Source organism: Bactrocera dorsalis, chromosome 2 (genome assembly GCF_023373825.1).
Source record: "Bactrocera dorsalis isolate Fly_Bdor chromosome 2, ASM2337382v1, whole genome shotgun sequence".
Lineage (NCBI taxonomy): Eukaryota > Metazoa > Arthropoda > Insecta > Diptera > Tephritidae > Bactrocera > Bactrocera dorsalis.
The window spans coordinates 12,248,256-12,273,278 of NC_064304.1; the positions used below are offsets into that span (position 1 = coordinate 12,248,256).

General features: G+C 36.3%; 1 protein-coding gene across 2 annotated transcripts in view; it reads right to left on the reverse strand.

The window, feature by feature from the left end:
- Positions 1–505: 505 nt before the first annotated feature.
- Positions 506–25,023, reverse strand: part of LOC105227564 (uncharacterized) — a 217,092-nt gene continuing 192,574 nt past the window's right edge. For both annotated transcript variants that reach the window (XM_049450567.1, XM_049450568.1), the window contains exons 6-7: positions 2,458–2,782; positions 506–1,898 (exon numbers count right to left, since the gene is read on the reverse strand). In XM_049450567.1, coding sequence (XP_049306524.1) covers positions 1,408–1,898; positions 2,458–2,782 — 816 coding nt within the window. In that variant the 3' untranslated portion in view covers positions 506–1,407. The remainder of the gene's footprint in view (positions 1,899–2,457; positions 2,783–25,023) is intronic.

The window sequence follows — 25,023 nt, forward strand, 5'->3', positions numbered from 1 at the left end:
TCACATATAGTTAATAAAAATATATATTTTGATTTAAAATTAACATATACGATTTTTATTATGCCCTTTTATATTACATAATATAAATTATAATATTTTAGTTTTTGGTTTTTATTACAATTCGCTTCATATTATTCAGGGTACTGTTTTCATCTGCATGAACCTTTGCGAAATGGCCTCAGCTATTTTATTTAGTTTGTTGTTTTTCGTATGTTGCACCTTTTAAATAAATTACAGTTATTACATATTATCGCAATTTTATGTTTATTTGATTTCATTTATTAATATTTTAGCTATAATTATTATTTTTTTTATTAATATTTTATTTAATTATAATATTTATTTTCTCTTTTGTGGTACATTATTTGCTAGATCGGTAGATATTGGTCTAAAGCCAAACCTTTGCCGGTTAGGTTGCTTAGCATAATTTGCGTTTAGATAACTTTTCTTTGCGTTTTTTGCAATTTGTTGGTGTAATTTTCGGTTTGCGAAACATACTTTTTGTTGTTGTGTTTTTTTATTTCCGGGCTGCTTATTATATTTTTAATAGTTTTTGTTGTTGTTTTATATTTATTAATTAATTTTTCTTTCGAATCGCAAATTTTTCATATTTTGTTGGTATTTATTGGAATATTTTTTGCCTTTTTTCCATTTTAATTTTTTTTTTTTTTTGACTTGCTTTTAAGGCTACCAAAGGGTATACATACATACATTTGTTGGTGTAGACATACTATATATTAATCACCCTTTTAACACTTTTTGTGTAATTTTTATTTACTTTATGCATTCTCAACGCTTGCTGAGTTTCGTAAAATTAATGACCTTAAAAATATTTTTTCCATGAAATGTAAAGAAAAATCACTAATTTTAAAAAACTTAAAGATTTTTTTTTTTTTTATATTTTCGTTCATTTTATTACAATTTTTTGATTCATTAGTGCATTTCTCGCCATCGATGTCAATCTTCATTTAGTTCAAGTTTGTTGCTTTAATTTTGCGCTTTCCTCAGCTCACTTTCTTTCACTCCCTCCCTCCCTTTTCTTCCTTTCAGCGCGTCGAAGTCTCTCACTTCGCGTTTCGCCGGCTCACAGCTGTTGCGCGCATTTATAATCGCATTAAATGTAATTATCAGTGTCTGCTTGCTGTTGTTGTGTATTTCCTATTTGTTGTTGCTTTTGTTGTTTTCGCTCTCTGCTCGTAATTACACGTAAAACATAATATTCACTTAAAACTACTATAAAAATACAATAATATTAATTAGCCTAATTTTTTATCATTTATTTACTTTACTTTGTTTTACTTTAAGCTGCTTCTTCTTCTCCTTTTCGTCTACCGCGCATCGCTTTTAGTTTACTTTTTCTTATTAAATTTAATTTTAATTCAATTAACACATTTAATTTGATTTAAGTTATCTGTGAGTGAACCTCGGTACGTGCAACGCCGAGCTGGTGGATGTAGTGGCATGCATGTGCTGTTCTTGCTGTTGTTGTTGTGGTGCATAATTTTGCCACCACTGCAGCCAACTGGGCAGTAGTTGCGGTTGTTGTTGTTGTTTGCGTTCTATACGCATTGCAGAACATAACTTTGCACTTGGCTGTCGTGTTGCTGGCATTTGTAGTAGTTGTTGTTGTTCATCTATACATTTGCTGCTCAATTTGTGCGCTGTCCGCATCATTTGATTAAAGAATGCAAATGTTGCAATGCATAATTCAACAACTCCACCCAATAATGTCATTGTTGTTGCAGTTAGTGTTGTTGTTGTTATTGTTGTAGTTGCTGTAATGCTAGCAATTGCCATTAGCAACATAATGACAGCAGTCGGTGGTGGCAAGCGCCGACTGGAGGAGGAAAAGTATGAGCTGAAAAAGTTCGTCATGCTGGAGCCAGAAGAGAGCGTCACTGTAAAGGAGAGTTCGAAAGAGTTGATATTAGCTTTTGTTTAAATAAATTTTAAATTGGTTTGTAGTTATTGTAATGTTATTGATATAGTTCAATGCCTTTGAAACTATGTGGCTTGGGTGAGTAAATTTTTACGACTTTAATAAAATTATAATATTTAGTATAACTTTATTCTGTCATAGTTTTTAAATAATTTAGAGGGAAACTAGTACCGAAGTAATTCTGAAACTTTTTCCTGTAAAATCTTGGTTCGTTTTCATCTTCTTCAGATTTAGAAACTACTTTTTAATCAATTTTCTGAGCTTTTTTTTTGAGAGCTTTCTAAGTTTACATATATTTTTTTAATATCAGAGATATAAAACAACTTGAGTTACTAGATTTTAATTGTATAAACTGCATTACTTTATTTTTGAAGCCTCAGTATCCTGTGTACTCTAAATTACTTTACTAACTAGTATGCCATACATAGCAAAAGTTTCATGGTGAATACACCTGAGCACCTACATATGATCTCATAATTACTTGTTTGCATTAAATTAAGTCTCTGCTGTCAACTCACCTCTCGCCGGCACCGGATCCTTTTGCGGTGTGCCCAATTCAATTTCCTTATACTCCTGATACAAATCACCAATTTGTGCTGTGCAACGCAAAACCAGACTGCCAACGCTGTAGCCACCGCTGCCGGCGCTGCTGCCAGCGCTACCGAAGCTGTGCACCGAGTTCATGCCGCCATTGTAACCGCCGTAACCGTGACCGCCACCACTGTGGAGCAGCGACGGATTTGCGCTGGTGAAGTGTATGCCCTGCAGCTGCAATTTCAGGCTGATGCGCGATGCCATCAAATTGTCAATGGTGCGTATGTATTGTGTTTCCGAGGTGCCAACCTGCAATGATAAGAACACAGCGGGTGCGAGAGACAATTTTAGTGTGTGTGTGGTAATGAAGAGTCAGAATGTGGTGGCAAATATATTTTTAATTGTTATAATGTTGTGAAAATAGTATAATAGCTAAAAGGAGTTTTGAGAAAATCTATGAAATTTTTAAGCAATTTTTATTTTTTAGATGGAAGAGCATAAACAAATTTGTGTATAAAAAAATGTTTCTTCAAACCTATGATGACGATAATCTTTCAAAAATACATTTGTGATAAATATTGCTAAAAATTCATATATAATATGTAATTGAAAAACTTATTCCAGTTGTGAAAATTCATAGAACTTATTGGAAAGGGAAGCCTATATTAATGAATTTAATTTAAGCACTAATCCAACTTGTGTAGAAGTTCAACTGTAGGCTTCTATTTTTGTGTTGTTGTATGTATAAATAGCTGCTCGTTTTGGCAGTTGTACGAGTGTAAAAATTTTGCACCTCACAGCAGACCACAGCCGGGAGTTTTTCGGTTGCGCTTATGAAATGTTGGCCAAGTATTGCGGCTGTATGCGTAATGAGCCAAATTGGCGCGGCCGGCGCAAGGGTGCTGAACTGGAAGGGATTTTAATCGGGCAAAAGGCAGTGAAATTTATGGTGAAATACAAAAATAAACTATTCCAAGCATACCAAGTAGCTAAACGTTAGTGATATTTAAAATGCGATACACACATAGTAAATAAATTCTTGAAATTTTCGGTTACAGAATTTGTATTCAAAAATATTTTTTATTTACTATAATATTTCCTTTCTTAAACAAATTTTAAGTATTTTATATTTTCTTAAATTCCTGCAATCTTGGCAAATTTCTTTTTTTTATTTTGTGTGTATGTTTGTACGTATAAATGTATGTCTAATCTCAATCTTGCCTTGCAACATTCGCAACTACCATACTCGCTCACAGATTGCTGGCATTGTTGGTGCAGCAGAAATCTTTAGAAATGCCAGTATTTTTCTTGCAGAATTGTAGAAAAGAATTCAAAGCGCAGCAATAATGAAATGCAGAAATTTATTGTTGCGTAAAGCAGTTAAGCGTTGCTTGAGTTTGTTTATAAAGCATTGTGCGCATACGCACACAAACATACATATAAATAGATGAATATGTATGTAAATAAATGCGAAAAGGTTAAAGCAAGCGAGCTAGAACTAGAAAAATCGCAAGCAATTTAACAAATAATGTAAAAAATAGACCGTGCCACGGCAGAAAAGAAAAGAGAATTGAAAATAAAATGTTGCAAGCGCGTACAAAAAGCGCACACAGTAAGCAACGAAAGCACAATACAAATGAAAATGCAACGTGGCAGTAGAAATCAGAGCGGCACGCGAAATGTGCAACAATAATGCAGCGGGGAGAAAGGCTGAAATTGAACAAAATAGAAAAAAAGTAGAAAAAATAGAGCAAAATCTCTTTCGCGGAAGAAAGTGATGAATTGCAAGAAAACAGCGTTGACTGAGCTTTGCTCAAATAACAGTTATACAACATGTAGCAAATCAATCTGGTCGGTCGGGTTAAGCACTAGCTTTGCTTAAGTCATTTCGGAAGCAATTTTTGGTTAGGTTGGATGTAGTGGAAGAGTTATTTCTTATGAAAGATCTTATATGCCTGGTTGAAATGTTAGTAGATTTGGCTTTCGGTATGGTTTTTGAGAATAAAATAAAAAAAGTAGAAAAACTTATTGAGAACTTACAGTTAGCAAGATAAAATGTATATGATTACTTAGTTTATCAATTGAAAAGACATCACAATAGGTTCGGTAACAGATACATATGTTACCGCAAAAACAAATTTATATGGTAATAGAATGCTTATACAGATTTGAAATAAAAGAAGAAGATAGAAGACAAGTGGTGTCCAACTGGTCTAAATGGCACCAAACAAATGGTAAATTTTCTTGTAGGTACTAATTCTTTCCTTAAACTATACAAAACCATTATGTTCACTAAGAACAAAAAGAGCTCAGATGAAAGAGTTGCAAACTCAAACGATTTTCCAGCCAATATTAGTCAATTCAGGTCTATTGACATTCGACAAATAATCGTGACGAGTTCTCAGGTCCATTTGTTTCATTCCTCTAACCTACTCAACAAAACTCTCACTTAGTTATCGGTAAACATATTAATTTCTCTCGGGTGGATAGAGTCATATGTATAAGTTCTCGCAAGTGAGGAAAGCTTTCTGAGGGGCATTAACTTGGAAGTGGCCAGAAACGATTTTTTTACATATGGCTGAAGCAGCTCACGACTTCCGGTATTAGAGCAAGTATCCTGTAGGCAGTGGTTACAACGAAGCGTACATAGCTACTATATTCCCAGAGAGCATTCCTTAAATACAAAAGAAAACACTTATGCCTCTGAGTATTCCTCCGTAGACTTAATTAAATCTTAATGCTTAAGTCTAAGCTTTGAAAAATAAACAAACTTGGCATTAACGAACGGAAATAATAAAAAATAATGCAGAAAATTTTGCTTTTGTCAAGTTCAGTTCCAACTTTGCTGTGCTTAAATTCACCTCAGAACATAATAACTTTCAATAACTAAGTACACACTTTCCCCCAGAAGCAGTGGAAGAGTGATATCTGCTCAGTAACTTCACTCAAGCGAATATGAAGTAGAATAGTTTTGTAAATTTCTTTCAAAATTTCATTTGTAAAATAATAAAAAAGGTACTTGAAACACAATTGCAAGTAAATCTAAATGTATTACTACTCTCTGTCAGTTGTCTAGTAAAGAAAGCTAGCACATTTACATCAAATTTGGCAACCAACAACTTGCTCGCTTTGCTACTTTCTGCCATTTCTTACACTAGTACACTTAACAGTGATTTCGTGCCTGCCTCAAAAGTCCGCGCTGACTAACCGAAACGCTGACTGATTGCTGGTGTTTCTGCTGACATTTGTTTATAAATACACACATTTCCATCCTCTACCTGCCATTGTTGCATCCTTCAAAGTTGCATGCCATACAATAATCCATAACTAGATATAACGGCGCACAACAATGCTATCAAATGCAAAGGTGCTACAGTTTTCACTTTTTAGCAACAACAATAAATGTGCAATACTCTGAAAACATTGTTGAACTGCCTTGGCTGAAAGTTTGATTGAGCTTATTGGGGCATGAAAATCGGATTTCTCTACAGTTTTCAAAAGTTGTAGTGTAGCATAGATCAGCGAGAAATGAGGGCATTCGGGTTGTTGCTTTACAAGAGAATTGTTTTCTTTAAAGTGACAGTGACATGCGGGGTATATTTTATTTTTTAATTTTAGAAAATTTTGAGCTCTTCAACTTTGAGCAAAAAAGTAAGTTCAACCAAAGAAACTAAAGAAAAAGCATACTTTTCGAAGAATAATATACTATGTTGTGAGATTACTGAATATATGCTTATCAATTTACCATATCAATGTATGTATTATAGAAAATATAAGATATAAAGTATTAATAGCAGAAAAAATTACTCATACGTCATGTCGTACTTTTTCAAAATGAAGTTAAATCCTTGACAGCTTCAACTTCTGGAGATTTTTTATAGCTTATATTAACAATTTCATTTTAAAAATGCGCGTTCGCTCTTGTCTGCTTTCAACTGACCCTTTATTTGGACAATGGGTTTGTAAAATGATTATATATGTAAAATGCATGTATGCACATAGAGCAACTGAAATTTACTTCCAGATGTTGTTGTAAGCCTTTTATTAATTTTTACTCAAAATATCTGCTCACTGAAAATCGAAAAACTGTAACCAATTAATTTTAATTGTGTCTGCAAGCCTATTTTAATTTTTCATTAGGTGGCAACGCTATTAATAAATATAAATTTGTGTAGTAAAAATGTTTTTGTTATGTCTAATTGCAAATTAGGGCATACAATTTCTTTTAATTGTGTCTACAAGCTTATTTTAATTTTTTTACTAGATGGCAACGTTATAAATAATAATAAATTTTCATTGGAAAAATGTCTTAGATATGACTAATTGCAAATGTTTGACATACATTTTAAATTTTCTGATTAACTATTACACATTAATTCAAAAAATGTGGCAACCCTGCATAAAAAATTCTGAAGCTCGAAATGAAAAAACTTTTAATTAACATTTTATTGTTAACGTTCACCTCTTTCGTAATTTCAGAGGAATTTTTAATAAACCTATAGCAATTGCAAATAGGTGGCAACACCAAAAAATTTTATGTACATACTATTACTGGAAATATTTTTTGATTTACATTTTTTTTAATGTTCATCTAATTTTTAGTTTCAGAGCAATTTTTAATGAAATTATAGTAATAACAAATAGGTGGTAACACCAAAAAATGTATATAATATATAATGCATACAGCAAATATTTTTTCGAAAAATATTCTAACCAAATCTTGCCTTTACTTCATTTTCTGAATAATTTTTTTTAAGCTCGAAAGTTTTCTGACTAATGTAAGTAAACAGAATTTTCAAATGATTGCTTCAACTTGAAAAAATATATCAAAATTCACGATTTTCACATTCAGCTACTTCTTTATAATTTGGCAGAAAATAACTTAGTTGAGTAAAAGGCTGGAAGACGTTTTGTAAGAAAATTCGTAGTTCAGAAAGTTCTGTTCACCTCAACAAGAGAGCGCCATCTACTCTCGATACTTTCTATTGAGACCACAAATCACGAAATAAATTCAGACCAAAATAACGCCAATGCTGATCTTACCTTAATCAATATTACTGCATAAGGGTCATTTCAGTCAATACACTTAATAAACCACTTAAGCGGTTCACTTTAATTACACCTCTGCGTAAACTTAAAACACAAACTTGACCATTTCACGACCTTTTAGCTTCGCACACTTTCGAAATCTCCAATTACGTGGGATAAGTATTTAAACATTTCAGCTTAGCACAAATATAATACACACTCAAAACAACTAAACTTAAAAAGTACAATAATAACAAGAACATTTTATGGAAATTATCAAAGCCGGAAGAGCTTAAGCAAAGTAAATTTTCCTTCGTCAATGAACTAATGAGATGCAACGTTTGCGCACACATGCAAACGTACATGCACTATTTGCAGGTCAGTGTGCTTAAATGCACACAAACACACATACACGCATAACAGCGCACCTATACTTATATGCTAACAGCTAAGTCAATTACTGCAGCTGGCAGCGATCCAATAAACATATGCTATTTCTATGATATACACATATTTTTATGATATACTGCGCATCGGAGTACACTCGCCAATAAAAGTGTTACGTATACGCGATGGTGGCCAGCAGCTTCAGCACTGTGTGCCTGTGATACGAGACACACATACACATACATATATCGTTAATGCAACACAAGCGACGCTACACGACATGTGTTGAGGTCTGTTGTTGTTTTTGCTGAGGTGGGAGTTGTGGTAGCAGTCAAATGTTGGCACCAGTTGCACATGCACCCACACATAGCAGCATTGGCGATCATCACTCACACTGTCTGCTCACGTTACGGGGATTTTTGCTTTAGTTTACTCCAATGGACATATGTGCATGTACATGTGGGTGTGTATGTGTGTGTGTTAGTTTGATTGTGATTATGAGCATTACGGTTGGAAACTTTTAACATATTGCAAGTGGCATCAACGCTTGACTTCACACAACTTAAAAGTTTATTTAGAGAGAAAGCATAATTTCGGTGCAGTCATTTGGAAAATAAAATAGTTGACGGCAGAGAGAATAAGCGCTGCAGCAGAGAGTAGAAAATAGAACAAAGAAAACGAAAAGTGGCAGCAACAATAACACTGGATTGCATATTTGCAGCTAAATGCAGGCAGGCGGAAAGACAATTGCAAGATTACGAGGTAGCTTTCTAGGTTTGTAGTTGTATAAACCATAGTTGTTGTGTATATAAATAAAAATTCTTTGTAAATATTTAAATGCAGCTAACATTTCATTTTTTGCAAATATAACGCCTCACTCAAAGGCACTTTTATTAAAGAGTTTGGATTATAGAGAGTGGCTTTGTTGGAAGAGCAGCCATAAAAAATTTAATAAGTATTCAAATGAAAATCTAGATTTGAATTGAATTCGAAAACTAGTTCAATTGAAAACATTTACTTCCCACATAGCACAATTTTAAATTCCATTTGAAGCATTCACTTTCCAGCACACAAATCAAGAATTAATTAATATAAAGGGATAGCTTGCTTATGGCTGAAAATTGTCCAAATACAACGAATAATGTTCCAGTCCCTAGGTAACAAATATATGGACCCGAAAATCTATAGTTGACTTTTGACCGAAAATATCGATCAATGTATGAGACATACAATTGCAATTTGAGACTTAGAGATCTCTTTACATTAAAAATTGGTTGAATCTGGGTATTACTTCCCTGAGCCACTATATACATACATACATACCTAAAAAAAAGGTTCGAAATTCTGAGTGACTTTATATTGCATTTATCGGAGAATATTTCATATAACTATTATCACGGTTTTCGAACATCCATCTGACTTTACTCAATATGATTGGTGATTGTTTGTGAAGTACCTTATTGAAACCCAGAGAACATTATTTTAGAAAGTGGCATGATAATAGTTAATAGATAAAATCGGGTCGATACTACCCCAACTCCCATATACTACATATAATGATTTTCACTTTTTCACTTGACTTCAGGGATCACGTTTACTTAGCACGGGGACTACAGATTGCAAAATAATATATTTTAGAAACTACGTTTAGTCAGTTAAGCCTGGCATAGCGATCTGCTACAAATATGCATTAATTAAGTCAGTGAGAGTCGCATACTGTGAGCTGAGGGTGCTCTTTGGAAAAATTATTATAATCTGCTCTCGGTGCTATATCTCACTGCCTCAATTAATGCATAATTGACGCTCTATTTGCTCACATTATCTAAATGTTCCACATTCTTTCTATAAGTACTTATATAGTTTTTTCTTTTGGTTTAAGAAATATGTCATGTCCATTCCAGATATTGTTCGAAAAGAGATGTCCAAGAAAGAAATTTATAATTTGTTCAGATAAATCTTTTGAAGTAAAGTGCAAAAGTAATCTTTTTCTACCAAATCTCTATCTATTCTTTATAGTCGGTGATTAATTCGAACTTCGATCTCTACATAATTGCCCTCATATGGGTATTATGTTTTCCATGACGTTTATAACACCTAGCAGGAAACGTCAGAGACTCTATAGAAAAAAAATAATATTTAAAGGTATCTATCCGAAAGTTTTGAGACGTCCTTTCCTTCCCAAGGAACTGCTCATTTCATGAGGGGATCAAAGGGCTTGTATGGAAAATCCTTTTACCTTAACGAATTTTGGTACAAATTATTATCTAAAACCTTACTACTTCTGAGCATTACTAAAATCTGGAATTCTCGTCCAAGGTAATGTTTCCGAAGAAATTGTTCAGATCGAGTCACTAAAGCTTACAGCTGCCATACAAACTGACTGAAGAAAATTGAATTCTTGCAAGGAATCTTTTATATTTGCGTAGCGTATTATAGCTTCGTTACAACCGAAAGTAAAGGTTTGTTAGTCTTATCCTTTTGAACTACATATATAAAAATATAGCAGGCAGACAACTAAAATGTAGATAGAAGAAGGTCTTTTTCTTCATAACACTCAGTGGGTTCTAGAAATTGATGGAATTTCAATACAATCCCAACTATGTTAAATAAATTAGATAAAAAGCGAAAAAATCAGTGCATTATCCTCAACTAATTTGAAAGAAAATCAACAGTTTTACATCATCTCACCCAAGAACCAATTGAGTTTTATTTACCTGAAATCAATGTGTGCCCCAGATCGGTGACATCGTTAATATAATCTAACAAAAACATCATAGAAACTTTAAAAATCACAAAAATTTGGCCAAGGCAAAATATACAACAAAATGTATAGAGAGAAACCTAACGGTCACATTTAACAAGCGCAGCAATCATTTCGAGCAACAATGACGTTGACAACAGCAACATCAACGATGACGACAAGCTGCAACCTGCAACTAACTAACAACAGTCACGTTAACGATATAAAATAACAACGGTGAGTGCAGTGAAAACAGATACGTCAAAAAAATTAAAAGGAAAAAATAAATAAATGAATGTTGCAGGAACAAAACCGAAAAAGGATGTGAAAGTAAAAAGCTTGAAAAGCATCCTAATGAGATGACAACCGCAAATCGAAAACGTCAGCAACACAAAACAGCGCAACGCCGACCAGAGCAAGCAAAACTAAAACAAAAATGTACATATATGTATGTATGTCAGAGTGTATATGTCAGTGTGTATGTCTGTACTTTTGTAGTGACAAGCATGTCGAAAGCGCTACACACCTTCACTTATACCTACAAACTCGCTTTCGAAAGAGCAGCAGCCCATAACAATAGCGGAAGGTGGCAAGAGCGGAAGCCTTTAGACGATTTGCCGCCTTCACATGCACATACACACACATACACATGCACGGCATACAATGAAAATGGCAGCAGCGCAGTAACAATAAGAAATATAAAATAAATAGTGGAGCATAAACAAAAAGCAGTGTCTTGCTACATCCTGGCATTGTTGCATCCTGCCAACGTCCTTCCGCGCGCGAGCACCGCACTTATACACTCACACACACATACACATGTACTTGTGCACTCAATAGCTTGTGAATTACTTTGGCTGCTAGCTGCTTCTAGCTTTTTCGCCCGCACAAATGAGGCGATGTACTTGTTCTTATTATTGTTGTTGTTGCAGTTGCACTTGTTGTGCCACGCGACTGCTGCCACGAACGCGAGTGCGCAGATAAAAGAAATACAGCACAACAATGAGGTAGAAAAACATATAATTTTATTTGGTAACGCAGCCAAGGCGGTAGCGCCAACTAACCTCGTTTGCGAGCAACCACAAACAACAACAACAAGAACAGCGAAAAAACTTGCAGCGAAAGCATCAATAAGCACAGCAGCGCATTGTCGATATGAACAATGAACAATGAACAGCAACAACAACAAAAAATGAGAACAACAACAACAGCAATATATAAAAAAAACAACAACAAGTACAATGGTGAATGCCAAGATGTATTGTGCAACAAATATAATTATACCACACACACTCAAGGCTGCTTGCGTTCTAGTCTCAAGTATCAGTGTATGTGTGTGTATATGTGTGGCGGTGGCGACAGCAATAACAAGCAACTATTAAAAATAGCAGCAACTTGTTTGCAAGACAATAAATTGTAAGCAACTTTAGTTCCCCCGGCACACCGCTTGCGCCATGGAATGACTTAGAAACTGCTACGCTAGCATTTTGCAGCGCGTATACCCATTCGCTGAGTTGTTGCTGTTATTGCGAATCACAGTGGAATTACATATTGTGCATTATCTAAATGGATGGCGAATAAAATATGTTTAACTTATTTATAATGTGGCAAATGCAATAAAGTACAAATCAAATCGTTGCATATAAATTGCACGCACACTAACACATATTGGAGCTGCGTATATGTGTGACATGTGACAATGTTGCAATAAATGGTAGTGGTAGAAAAATTAGTCCAATATAAGAATTGTGCGGGAAATCTAATTTGGCTCTGGCACAAAGTCACTATTAATTATAAATTAAAGTACGTTTATAAATAACAATAATAAATTAATTAATTATTTTAATTAAAATATAATCTAAATGGATTTGACTTTCACACATTCATCGGTTTTTTATATATTAGCTGTGTACCAAAATTCGGGGAAATAGTTTGTCAAAAAAAAAGTTTTTCACGAAAGTACTTGATTTTTATCGATCAGTTTGTTGTTGTTGTTATTTTAACAGTTATTTAATCCCCGTTAGGATGATAAGGATTATCTATGTTATCGTCGACGTCATCTAACGAGAGGCCCAAGAAACGTGCTGTTTCAACGGAGTCAGACCAAAGGGTAAAGGGTGTCAAATGAGTGGGGTTAGCGGGGCATGCAAAGAGGTGGCCGGTGTCATACGGAGACTCATTGCACGCAGGACATATAAGTATATGTTGTATACATCGGAGATCCATCAGTTTGTATGACAGCTACTTTATATCCTAGAGTGGTCCGATATTGATGATTATGCCGATTGAGTAATTTCTTGGAAGAAAAGGACATATGAAAAAACTTCAAGACGATATCTCAAAGTATGAGGGATTTTTTTATGGTGGGGGGAAACATCGAAAGCCGGAATGCGCTAAACTTAATATACTCCTAACGCAAGACTCTCGCACGAAACCACGAGATAAGATATTACTTCGTGGGAGCTATAAGATATTTTAAGTCTCCACAATAGCACGGACGGACTGACGTCTATTCTGCTGTAAGTGTCTTAATTAAGTCATGATGGAAGTTGCCGCTTCGCGAAGAGCTTTCCACTTATCCGAGAATTGACACAGAAGTGGACAAAACACATGCATAGAGTATTCTAAGGACTCCGTGCACATCGAACAATACAAACTGACACCATTTTAAAATTTGTATAGATAGCTTCTGAAGCATCTATGCCCGCTTAAGATTTGGGTCGGGATTTGGGTTGTCTAGCAATCCACGTATGGATGTCAGATATAAGTCTATGAGTACACCGTCCTTTGGTTGAGATTTCCCCGTTGTTGTCATATAATTATGCTCCTCTTTCTCTCCACTCTCTTTTTATAACCTGAACAGCGTATACTAAGTTCGCCACGAAGTTTGTAACACCCAGAATTAAGGGCCTATAAAGTATATATATAAATGATCAGTATTTTGAACTGAGTCGACATTGCTATATGTCCGTCTGCCTGTCTATCTGTCTGTATACATACGAAATATGCCGATATAATACCACTATAACATAGAGCTGCCATACAAACTGAACGATCAGAATCAAGTTCTTTCACAGAAAACTTTCACATTTGAAAATGTGTCTTCACTAAAGTTGGCACAGGTTATTTTCTAAGATAATAATGTAATATATGAAGAAATTGTTCAGATCGGCTTACTATAGAATATAGCTGCTATACAGACTGAACGATTGGAATCAAGTTTTAGTATGGAAAACTTTTTCACCCGTGAAGGGTATATTTACTTCGGTGCAGCCGAAGTTAATGTTTTTTCTTGTTGATTTTTCTATTTGGCGCTGATAGCTCATATAATCTCATGAATTCATCTTCCTGGATATCTATGGGCGGCATACTAGCTAGTACTTCAGCTGCTTCGCTGGATATAGTTCAGAAAGCACTTGCTACTCTTATTGCTGTGAGACTACGCACTGCATTTATTGGTCTGGCATGGGCTTTTATGTTTAGTGAGTGTGTTCATACTGGTGTAGCATATAGTATTACTAAGCTCGTCGCTTTTGCGATTAAAAGTCGACGTATGGAGCGCACACAGTCTCTAAGGCAAAAAAGATTCACGAAGAATCCATGCACTATTCAACGGTGCAATATCGTGGTGCCCCTTTTCCGAATAGCTTCAAACAAACGACGGACATCCCTCAAATAGTATTCCTTGTTAACAGTTTGGCCGATCGAAAGGAATACGGAATCGAAATTGTGATTAAAAAGTATTACTAATTTTGCCCAAAGCAGCTTGGGCTTTATTGGGTTGCAAGTCAAATATTGTTTAAATTTTCATAATATTTTTCCTTATTTTCCGTAATTTACCATTTTTACCGATATTATTATTACTATTTCCTTCAGCTGCACTGCTCAAACAATCTAGAAATTTTCTCTCGAACAAAAATTTTTTAAACCAACAATTAAACAATAAGTGTACAAAGTAAGAAGAAAGTAAGAAGAGAAGAGAAAAGAATTCGCTTGAGAAGGCGAAAGGTGTTGTGATAATTCAAACAAAGTGCTGCTCGAAACTTTTTATTACAAAATAAATACGAGAAAAAATCGGAAGCAGTGAAAGTGAGCGAAGATGAGCAAAAAGCAAACAAGAAAAAAATTAACTAGACTGAGCAAAAGTCAAGTTGCAAGGAATTGCAGCGAATAAACGATAGAAAAGCAAAGTAAACGAGGGAATTAAGAAAGTGCAACCGACGCGCAACAGCACTTCGCCCCACCGCCAGCGGAGAGACGAAAGAAATGCACATCGCGAGCCCGTCTAGTTGGTTGGAATTTCCCATAGCTGCAGGCGTGCTGTAAACAAGTAATCATGTTAAAGGAACATCATAAGAATTGGCGGAAAAAAAAACCCAGCGAACTTTGCTGCGATTCGCTTCGTGGAATTCTATAGTTTCCCTTTCAACCGACTTGCTGTTCTCACACTTATGTTTTTATGGCTACAAACGTACTTACTGAAAATTGGATGTGATTTTATAATGGAACTTTTAGTTATCGCTTCAAGCTTTTTCAGTTGTGTGGATACTGCGCAGGTGCACAGTTAAGGGGGTGGAGAAGCTTAAAGCTGGCTGCATCATTCCGGTGTAGCTATAGGGCTTAATATACAAGTATATAAACTATTAGTATATTGTAAGTTCAAAGTCGCAAATTTCATCGGAACGGTCCACTGATGTTCTTTTAGACAAAAGAATTGACTAACTAATAGTTTGTGATTACAACTGCAGTTTGATAGTTTTTTCAGCATACTTCTAGAATATGCCAGTGTCTATCAAACAATACTGCTAGGGAAGTTAGCTCTTACTTGTAGACTGAGGGAATATCCTGTAATGAGAGTCATTTTATTATTTTTTCTAGCATAAGATAAGTTCCCGTTTCTACCTTATACCAAGGATTTTTAAAACCCTATAAATTAAACTCAAATTCGATCTCCAATACTACCTTTCCTTCTAGAAAAGAATAGGAAAGTGGCGTGGTGGACATAGACACAGGGATAAGTATCTATACGGAAGGTTCGCAATTAATACTATAAGATATTCGAAAGAAAGATGGTGTCTTCTCAGCAAAATTAGATATCAAAATCGCTTTCCGTCTATCAGACATATATGTATATACATAAAGACAACCAAGCTATAACTTTAAAAATCACCAATGACTTTTAGGGTTTGTTCAAAGATAGTGAAATAATACCTTGATCCCTTAGTGAAGCTAATGTCTTATTTCACGATAAACCTGCAAAGTGTTCCAGGATGATAACTGTGAACCTGACGAACTAGCCGGAGCAGGTAAACGTGACCTTAAATGTAGCTGAGTCTCAACGGAGTCAATCCTTGACTTGCTTAACAAGCAGACAAAGATGGCACAAGAAATGACAAAATAACTCTAGTATTATAGGATTGCTATTTGAAAGACATGCCAGCAGACTAGGAACACCATATAGGGACTATTGTAGAAGCTGTCAGGAGATAGAAGGAGAGAAGACCATAAATAATGTTTTACACGACTGTAAGTTTTCGTATTATCAGTAGAGGGTTTCTTGACGACGTTTCAGAGATGCACGGATAAAATTTTTGATACTGATGAACTTTACCAGAAGCAGAGGATGGCGAGAAGAGAGGAGATAATAGCGTGAGATGATTTTAGTCCCGGTTATTTTACAATGGGCCTTTTACAGACTACTAGGTGTGTTGTCAGATAACCACTCTACCCACCCACCTATCTTTTATCAAATAATAATTTCAATTTTGTTTTGAAAAATTATAAAATATTCTGCTCGAAAAAAACTAGAAAATAAGTTTTTTGAACTAATAGTTAGAATATAAACTTATTCTACTTGTGTTTAAAAATAACTACAATTTTGAGTTTGCGCACTATGTTAACTGACTGAAAACAACAAACATACCTTCCCACTACAACTTTTAAGCGCATTAATGCCAAAGCAGATCTAAAACAATGTTACAACAACACTTTAAGTATATAAGCAGCTAAAAAGATGGAAACAAATCGATACAAACATGGTTGTCGAGCAAAATAGCATAATAATAACATCAAATAATAATGCAAGTAAGACAAACAAATCAGATTTCAAGACAAGTTTATAATTTGCTCTCTTTTTATTTCATAAGTATGTATGTATATAAATATACTTATTTATACATTGTATTTATATATATGTATATACCTTAATATTCACTCATAATTTTACAGTTTTCGCTTTTCGTTGAATTGTTGAAAATATTGAGCGTAGGTTTTCTAAACGTTCAAGTGCCAATAAGATAAAGAATCGCTCGAAGTAATGCAAATATTACTGGTGTCTCTCAGAGAAATAAGCAGTAAGCCGCTTATGTAATGACAGAATAAATATAAATACCTCTCAGAGAGCAATAGTTGAGGCAGCAGTTCATTTTTCACTTTCTTTCTGACCATGGTAAATTTTTTCAATTTAAAAACCATATCAAAATTGTATTGTCTCACTTAATATGTTTACCAATGCTTAATTAACAAGGCACAGTATTGATTACTCACTACTGGGAGCACTTAAAAGCCAAAAACAAGAAATATTTTCTTGCCAAATGCAACGCAATGGGCACTAGTACTCCAACTTGGCATTGCAGCAGACTCAGCGGACCACTCAACGTACACAGATTTAATCACATTTGCACAAACCATTCACCAAGGACAAGTATGATTGCTAACACAACAACAACTACTGCAGAAAGAAAATAGTGAAAAGTGGTAAGAATTCAATCATTGATAAAAAGCAGTCGCTGTCAGTCCGTAATCACTGCTATTGCTGCAGAAGTGGTAGAAATTTCAATTACCAAAAAGTGCTTAAAGAGTCGATAGGAAAAAACACCGACCCTGAATGAATGGCTGCGATAATGACTCCAAGTGCGCACTTAAAGAAATGCAAATACTGGCATTAATTACTTTGGGGTTGTGCAACTGTAGAACGAAGCGGTGATGGAGGGGAAATTTTAGTGAAATTTTGAAGTGACTATAGTTGTAGCAGGATAATTAAGTGACGAACGAGAAGCTGGAATGTGGGAATTTAAATTTTATTTATCATAAAAATTACATCTTTAATTAGAAAAATTTGCACACACGTAATTCGAAGATGAAACATCCTGTGAGTCAAATTACAAGATGACACTAGAATATTTATTGACTTGACTATTGAGAGAGAATCATTTGTGACGTCACTTTAGCAATATTCGTTGAGTAAAATATAGGATTGACTAAAGTCAATAATTTCTGAATATGAATGCCACAAAATATATACAACTAGTGGAGAAGTATGGACGGTAGCTTAGAACTCTCAACGTGTAATTTCTGAGATTTTTGAGTATGAGTGTCGTCAATGAATTTTGTTCCAAAAATCTTAGACTATGATAATGTGAATGTTTGGACATCGGCCAATTTTATGATGGAGCTGGTATACGTAAAACTCTCCCTACTTCCGAAAATAAAACGAACGAGCGGCTAGTCAGTTGCCTCCGACAACCTGGAGAGTCAGGATAAGCATTTTCGCGCGACGTGTTTCTGTGAGTGGTGCAAGACGAAAAAGCTGTGTTCGTTAAAACAGAGGTACTCGATTAAACGCTGTGTGAAGTCTGCGACAGACACGTTTGATATGATCAAGCCGGCTTACCCAAATGTTGCTTTAACAAGAAAAAGTTTGATTCAGTGGCACCAGGCCGTTTTGGAGGGCCGGGAAGAGGTTGCTGATGAATAAGCAAACCAAAGTGAATCGCCACTTATTGGCAATGAATTTGTTCCTCCTGGACAAACCGTCAACACCAAGTTTTAGGTGGAAGTCCTCTAGAGAATCAAGCCAAGGGTGAATAGGGTCCGACAAGACATCGCACGCGTTTGATAGTTGCACCGCGAAAACTCCCCGGCTCACATGGCCTTTCCTGTCAACAACTACATAACCAAGGCCGGCATCCGCAGCCGCTCTACAGCACAGGTGTGGTCCCGGATTATTTTGTTTCCTTGTTTGAATAGGCCGATGAAAGGAAAGAATTTTGAGACGACAGAGCGGATCCAATAGCATGCACCTCGGCTTTCAAGGCTATTCCAGAGAATGCCTTCCGTCACGCCTTCAATGCTTGGAAATCGTGCTGGCAGCGACGCAGAAGCAATAAATTTTATTAAAACGACTCAGTCCTATTACTTCCCGGACAAACCCTGTATATCAGAAACTTGAGATCAAACCTAAATGGTCTTAATGAAGAAAAAATCCATGGTTTATATTCTATGGTATCATTTTGTTGACCTCGTTAGGACTTTCGAGTTTCCTAAAGTATATTTTTATTGGTTTCTCCTTATCAATTGCTTAATTAAAATGGCGAAAGTCCTTCAAAACTTCAAAGTTTTCTTCATCAAGCTTCTAAAAATCCTCTTTTCTTGAGCAATCCTTGAATGCAACGCAGATATTATGACACAAAAGACACCAACTCCGATAGCTGCCGAAAATGTTGGTAAAGCAGCAGTCAAATAAATTCCACTCAAGTCAGTAACAAATGTCAGCGCAGATATGTATATAAACTTGCATATGCGTCATGCAGAGAGGCACGAACACTCACGTGCCACATATAATACAAACAGATGTGTATTTAGAGAGCAAATAAGCTCAACAGTTTCATATGAATATTGCAGCAATTGTAGTAAGTTGAGAAAATTTTATGAATTATGCAAATAATACTTATATGTATAAGTGCATGTATGTGTATATATGTTTAGGATTGCCAACGCCAAACGACGCTGCAACGATTTGGCTACTCGACAAGCTGGCTTTGGGGGAAATCAGTAAAAATCTCAGCAAACGAAATGAAATGCCCAAGTGAACGAACGGCCGAAGAATGCGAAAAGCCAAAAGGCTTGCTGTTTGCTGAATGTTGGCAATTGTAATTGCATGGTCACATGAATGGCATGCCAGTGACGCCAACAACGGCATGCGGCATGGCATGTCGCATGCCACACATATGTGTGCACTCATATGCTTGTGCTAGTGCTGTGCTTGCGGAATATTTGTGCGAGGAAATGCAGAATTGCCAAAGCTTACGCTTAAGGGGCTTATGGCGCTGCTGGTTGTGTATGTATGTACATATATATAGAGAGTGAGATTTTGTGTATTGTTCATACGAGTAAAGATGTCTACATTCGTATGGATGTTAGTTTTTTGAACCGACACTTTAAAGTAAATTGTTCGATGATTGATTTTTACAAAACCTATTCTTTATTGATTAAATCGAGTTTATTAAAATTTACTACCGAAATTCGGAGTCAGTGGTCCCAACTTTCAGAGCGCTACGTCTAATTTATGATCGTCATAATCGTCCTGTCAGACCAACAATTGAGCGTCTAGTGGAAAAATTTTAATCCACACGCACAGTACAAAATGTTCACGTGCCAGTGAGAAAAAGAAGTTGTTTCGAGCGCGTCGATTGAGGAAGACCCAAATCAGTATCACACGTGTCGTTTTGAAGCCGCTGGCCATCTCTATGACGTCGTTGTGGCAAATTTGCTTCGTCAATAAGCAAAATACGCGTTATTGGTCAGGCAGTAATCCACACGTACTTCATGAGTCATCATTGCATCCCGAAAGAAATACGGTTTGGTGCGGTTTATGAGATGGCGGCATCATTGGGCCGTACTTCCTCCGCGATGATTAAGACCGGTACGATAATGTGAATGGGAATCGCTATCGCTCAATTCAACGGAATATTTTTAGACCGAATTTAATGATATAGACTTGGACGATTTGTGGTTCCAACAGGATAGCGCCCCAAGTCACACAGCACATGTCACAATCGATTTATTGAAAACCAAGTTTGATGAAAGTGTTATCTCACGAAATGGTTCAGTCAATTGGCCGCCTCGGTTATGCAATTTCCCGCCTATAGACTATTTCTTTTGGGGCTACGTCAAGCCTACGGTCTTTGCCAACAAGCCAGCGACGATTGATGAACTTCGTACGAAGATTGAACAGGAAATTGCAGCAGTATCGGCCGCTTTATGCTTGAAAACCGTCGAAAATTGGTTTGAGGGTTTGGACTTCTGTAAGCATGCCTGTGGTGGTTATACAAAAGAAATCGAGTTCCACAAAAAATGGCATCGAATTTACTTTCACAGGAATTAAGAATTTCATGAATATCCCAAACTTTTTTTTTTGTTTGAAAAACGCTTGTAGTGGTCATATTGAAAAACCTGTTATGACCGGATATCTTTATGCTGCCCTTGCAATTTGATTACTTAGAATAACTACACCGGTGGTATCTTTTACATATACATATGACTTTTAGGCACGTTGCCAGGGTCGCGGATAGAAGCTGCAGAGGAATTGCCCTCGTTGCCGTACTCAGTCACAGACAGTTAAACTTGCTTATCCAATACCCAGAATTTCACCAATAAATACCTCTCTTTCTGTCTCTGCTTAACTGTCTGGATAGGTAGGCGCAAACTAAGCACACAATATGGCAGATATCGGTCTAAAATCATCCATTTTTCCCCAAGGACTACTCATATGTCAAAAATATGAAAATATGGATATTATTTAATCAAAGAACCCTTTCCATCGGTCAAACGTAATTGCAGATCCGGACTAGCACACACGCCCAAATTTCTATTCCAATTTAACGGCAGTTTTTTGCAAAGCATAGTTTACATAAACTACTCCGAAGCCCTTGTAGTCTTTAAACGAACTTATGGTAAAATAATAATAGAACTTGAAAATAAGTTTCCAAATAATAGCTGCTGCACATAATTATGCTGGTGAGGAACCATACTACAACTGTCCAAAAAATGTCACACGGCATAATGCTGAATGTGCTGCAAGCAAGGCTAACACACATACCCAAACAGAGTTACCGCCATCAGTGTCACATTAGCAGACGAAAAATTCATTTGCATGAATCTGAAAGCAATTGCCTTACAGCTGTAGCCTGCCAGCCGCTCCGCTTCATTTGTGATGGGCGTAGATAGGGTTCAACTAGGTATATTTAATGCTAGCGCCCAAGTGCTTACAGCGTGGACGAGTGGGGCCCCAATGAGTTTTTAGGTTAAAGCTAAAATCAAGTCCAGTCCCGTATTTGTTTTTGGCGCTGTGCGTAACTTTTTTTTTCATTTTCTCTCTTTGATTTTCAACTTGCATATTTTCGTCTGCCACATCATTTTTTTGGCTCAGCGCTTGCTGTTTCTCGTGTTCGCTGCTGTTGACGTTGATTGTTAATTACAACTTAATGAAACTTTTGGCTGCTTTTCGCTGCAGATCCACCCCTTTGGACGCCGCAACAAGGCTATCATTCTTTTTTTATTTTTGCGAAATTTCGCCTCAACCATTCGTTAATGATGCAAGCAAAACGACGAATTTCAAAGTAGCGGAATTTTCCTTACAGCATCCATCGTCCAGCTTCCAGACGACCGCCCCCAAGCCGCCCGGCACACGCCCCACCACCAACAACGCTTCAGAAGCCTTGATGAAGGTCATTAAATTGTAATTGAAATATTCAACTTTTCAAAGCAGAAACTCTTTGCCACTCGATTTATTTTCAACTAAATGTGCGATAGCCTGTGTTTATATATGTGTGAGTGTCTCTATATTTGAGTTTTTGTATGTTTATGCGGCTTTTTTGCCACGCTTGTTGGCCTTGTAATTGGCGAGCGCTTACACAATTTCCAAAAATTATCAAATCCCTGGCTCGCATCACATCACATTCCCTATAATTGTGCAAAATTAAGCATGACATTTATTTTGTCATTCGCTTTGCTTTGCAACTTGTTCCAGCACTTTTCGAGCGTGAATTCATTACGCCTAATGTCTTCATTGTGCTTTAATTGCTCATCGCCTGCACGAGCGCAAGCAAGTAAAGGCTTTTCGATTTCGCCAGATTCGTTTGAGTTCATTTTCGATTTCAATTGGCCGAGAATTTATTTCTGTTTTGTTAAAACAATACCAAGTTCACAACAATACTCCATTGTATTGGAATATAGTGGCAGAAACGAATGTACAATTAATAAGATAAAGCGTAAGACAGTTAATTGCTGAAATCAAAGAATCTGGCTACCAGTTCTATAAATTTACTCTTTACTTTAAGATATACTATATATAGTATATTTTGATGGTTCGTCTCCCTTGAACTGCGAGGCTCCTAGATATTTCAAGAGAGTACTAAATAAAACTGGATAGAAGCAGAGCATGTGTTCCAGTGACTCTCTCATGAATACCTTCTGCAAATGACGTCGTTACTAAGGTCCATCAGGCTTGCATGTAATGCCAGTAAGTATTTTTTGAGAAGATGATAATTCGATTCAATAGAGCCGAACGTATTATGTAATCAATGTTCAAGCCAAACTTAAAGAACTCCAACCGTCAAACGGTTCCATATTTCAAATTAAATGAGATCTTTTTTACAAATTTTCGAATGCAATTTTTGTGTATTTGCAGATAAAATCGAAGGTTGTTGTCAAGTCTTACTTTTTTAAAATGATTCTTTAGCGGTGGAAATAATGTTTAGATAAGATAAAAATATAACGGTAAATAGAGCTGTTAAGAAGTCCGATTGGACAACTAAAACCCCAGTCCGATGTGATCTAAGGTCCAAAAGGCCCTTTGTGGTGATATAGCACTTTGAGACCAAAAGGCTTGGCCCAGCTTCCGTGACCAGCTATCCAGTAGTAGAACACAAGAGAACACAGGAACACCGACCAGCTCTCATTCTACTTATAATAGTGCTAGGGTGCCTTTCGTTGCTAGCTCATTAGCTTTACATTTTGCTGCGATTCCGATCAACCCTGAAAGCACTTCTGCTATCTGAGTGAATGGTCACTTCTCTAAAGGAGGCCGCACTGTGGAGCAGCAAATCAACAGCTACCTTGATGGCCGCAACCGCAGTTTGGAAGACACTGCAATAGTCAGGAAGTCTGATACTGGAGTTGACAGTGAGCTCCACCAACCTTTCACCCCACTCTTCGACCCATCCGTAAAGAAGCTAACTGCCCCTCTTGCGTAGATAGCTAAAAAGAGTTTGTGCTCCGTTTGCAAAAATACCTAAAGAAATAGGCGGCATATATTATAAAAAGCGCAGGTGGTCCTTAAGCTTCGACGTAAGCTCAAATTGTTTATAAGCAATCTTAATTTCAGTCCTGTTTGACCTCACTTAAGTATTGATATATTCTTACAGAGTTATTGCGCTTATGGACACACATTTCCATTATTATAAAAATTTTATTTAACCAAAAACTTTTTCACATTGTGATCAGGTGCTGCGAACTTGAACAACTTTAATCTTCAAACGACCTCTAAACTCTTCCACTAGTTAGCAGATAGTTGCAGAAAAAACAACAAACAAACATAATAGAATTGAACTTTTAACAATATTTTCGATTGAATTGAAGACCCTTCAACTATTAGAAAACAAAAGCAAAAAACCAAAATTACAATAGGCAACTCACCCCCGACACACACAAAGAATTTAATCGAGGAGCAGTTTTTCTAAGTTTGTAGAAAATATTCAATTTAACTACGAAACTTGCCAAACGGCAACTTCGCACCAGCATGCAAATCTCATTATGGACTGGACGGGGGGCAAAAACGCAAAATGGACACAAAAACTTAAAAGTTTCCGATAAAGTTCGGGTGCAAACTTTCGCCGCTCGCCACTCAATGCGACGCACAAAACGACGCTTACGCCAGCTAACGGGTTGCAATAAAAGTGCGAAGACGCTGCTGCGGAGCAAGTGTAAGTACATGGGAGCACACACGCATGTGAACGGGCGCTCGAGCGGTGCCGAGGAGCGCTGCTCTAATGTGCATACCGCAACACTAATGGCCACACACGCACACACATACACACATTCAAGTGCTGAATATATCTGTTGTGAGCATAAAATGTCAAATAAACTTCTGACAGCTGCAGTATATGTGAATACACACATTCCATTATGTATGTGTGTATGGGTGCAGGCTCACGTGCGATGAATTTCTCAGCATAATTCGAAGCAAAAATCGCTTGAGGCGAATTCGCACAAGACAGCGAAGGCAAAACTTTCCAAGTTCGTTTAAAGAACAATCAGTGAGACTTAACACTTTCTTGTGCCTGTGAAGGTGAGTGATTATCACACCTTCGAAGAGTTCCAGGCGCACATTCTTCACACATCTGTCTTAACACCCTCATAGTGAGAAATTATTATTGCATGAGAGGGTGTGTGTGTTTTTGATAAATTATCTTTTTTTGAATTCGTAATTTTAATTTGTTTTTTTTTTTCATTCTTGAAGTTAGCAAACTTCTCCTGTTGATTAAGGATTACACTCAGTTTGCTAAGACACATGGCGTATGGATTATGCAATGTGTATTCTTATAAATACATGATT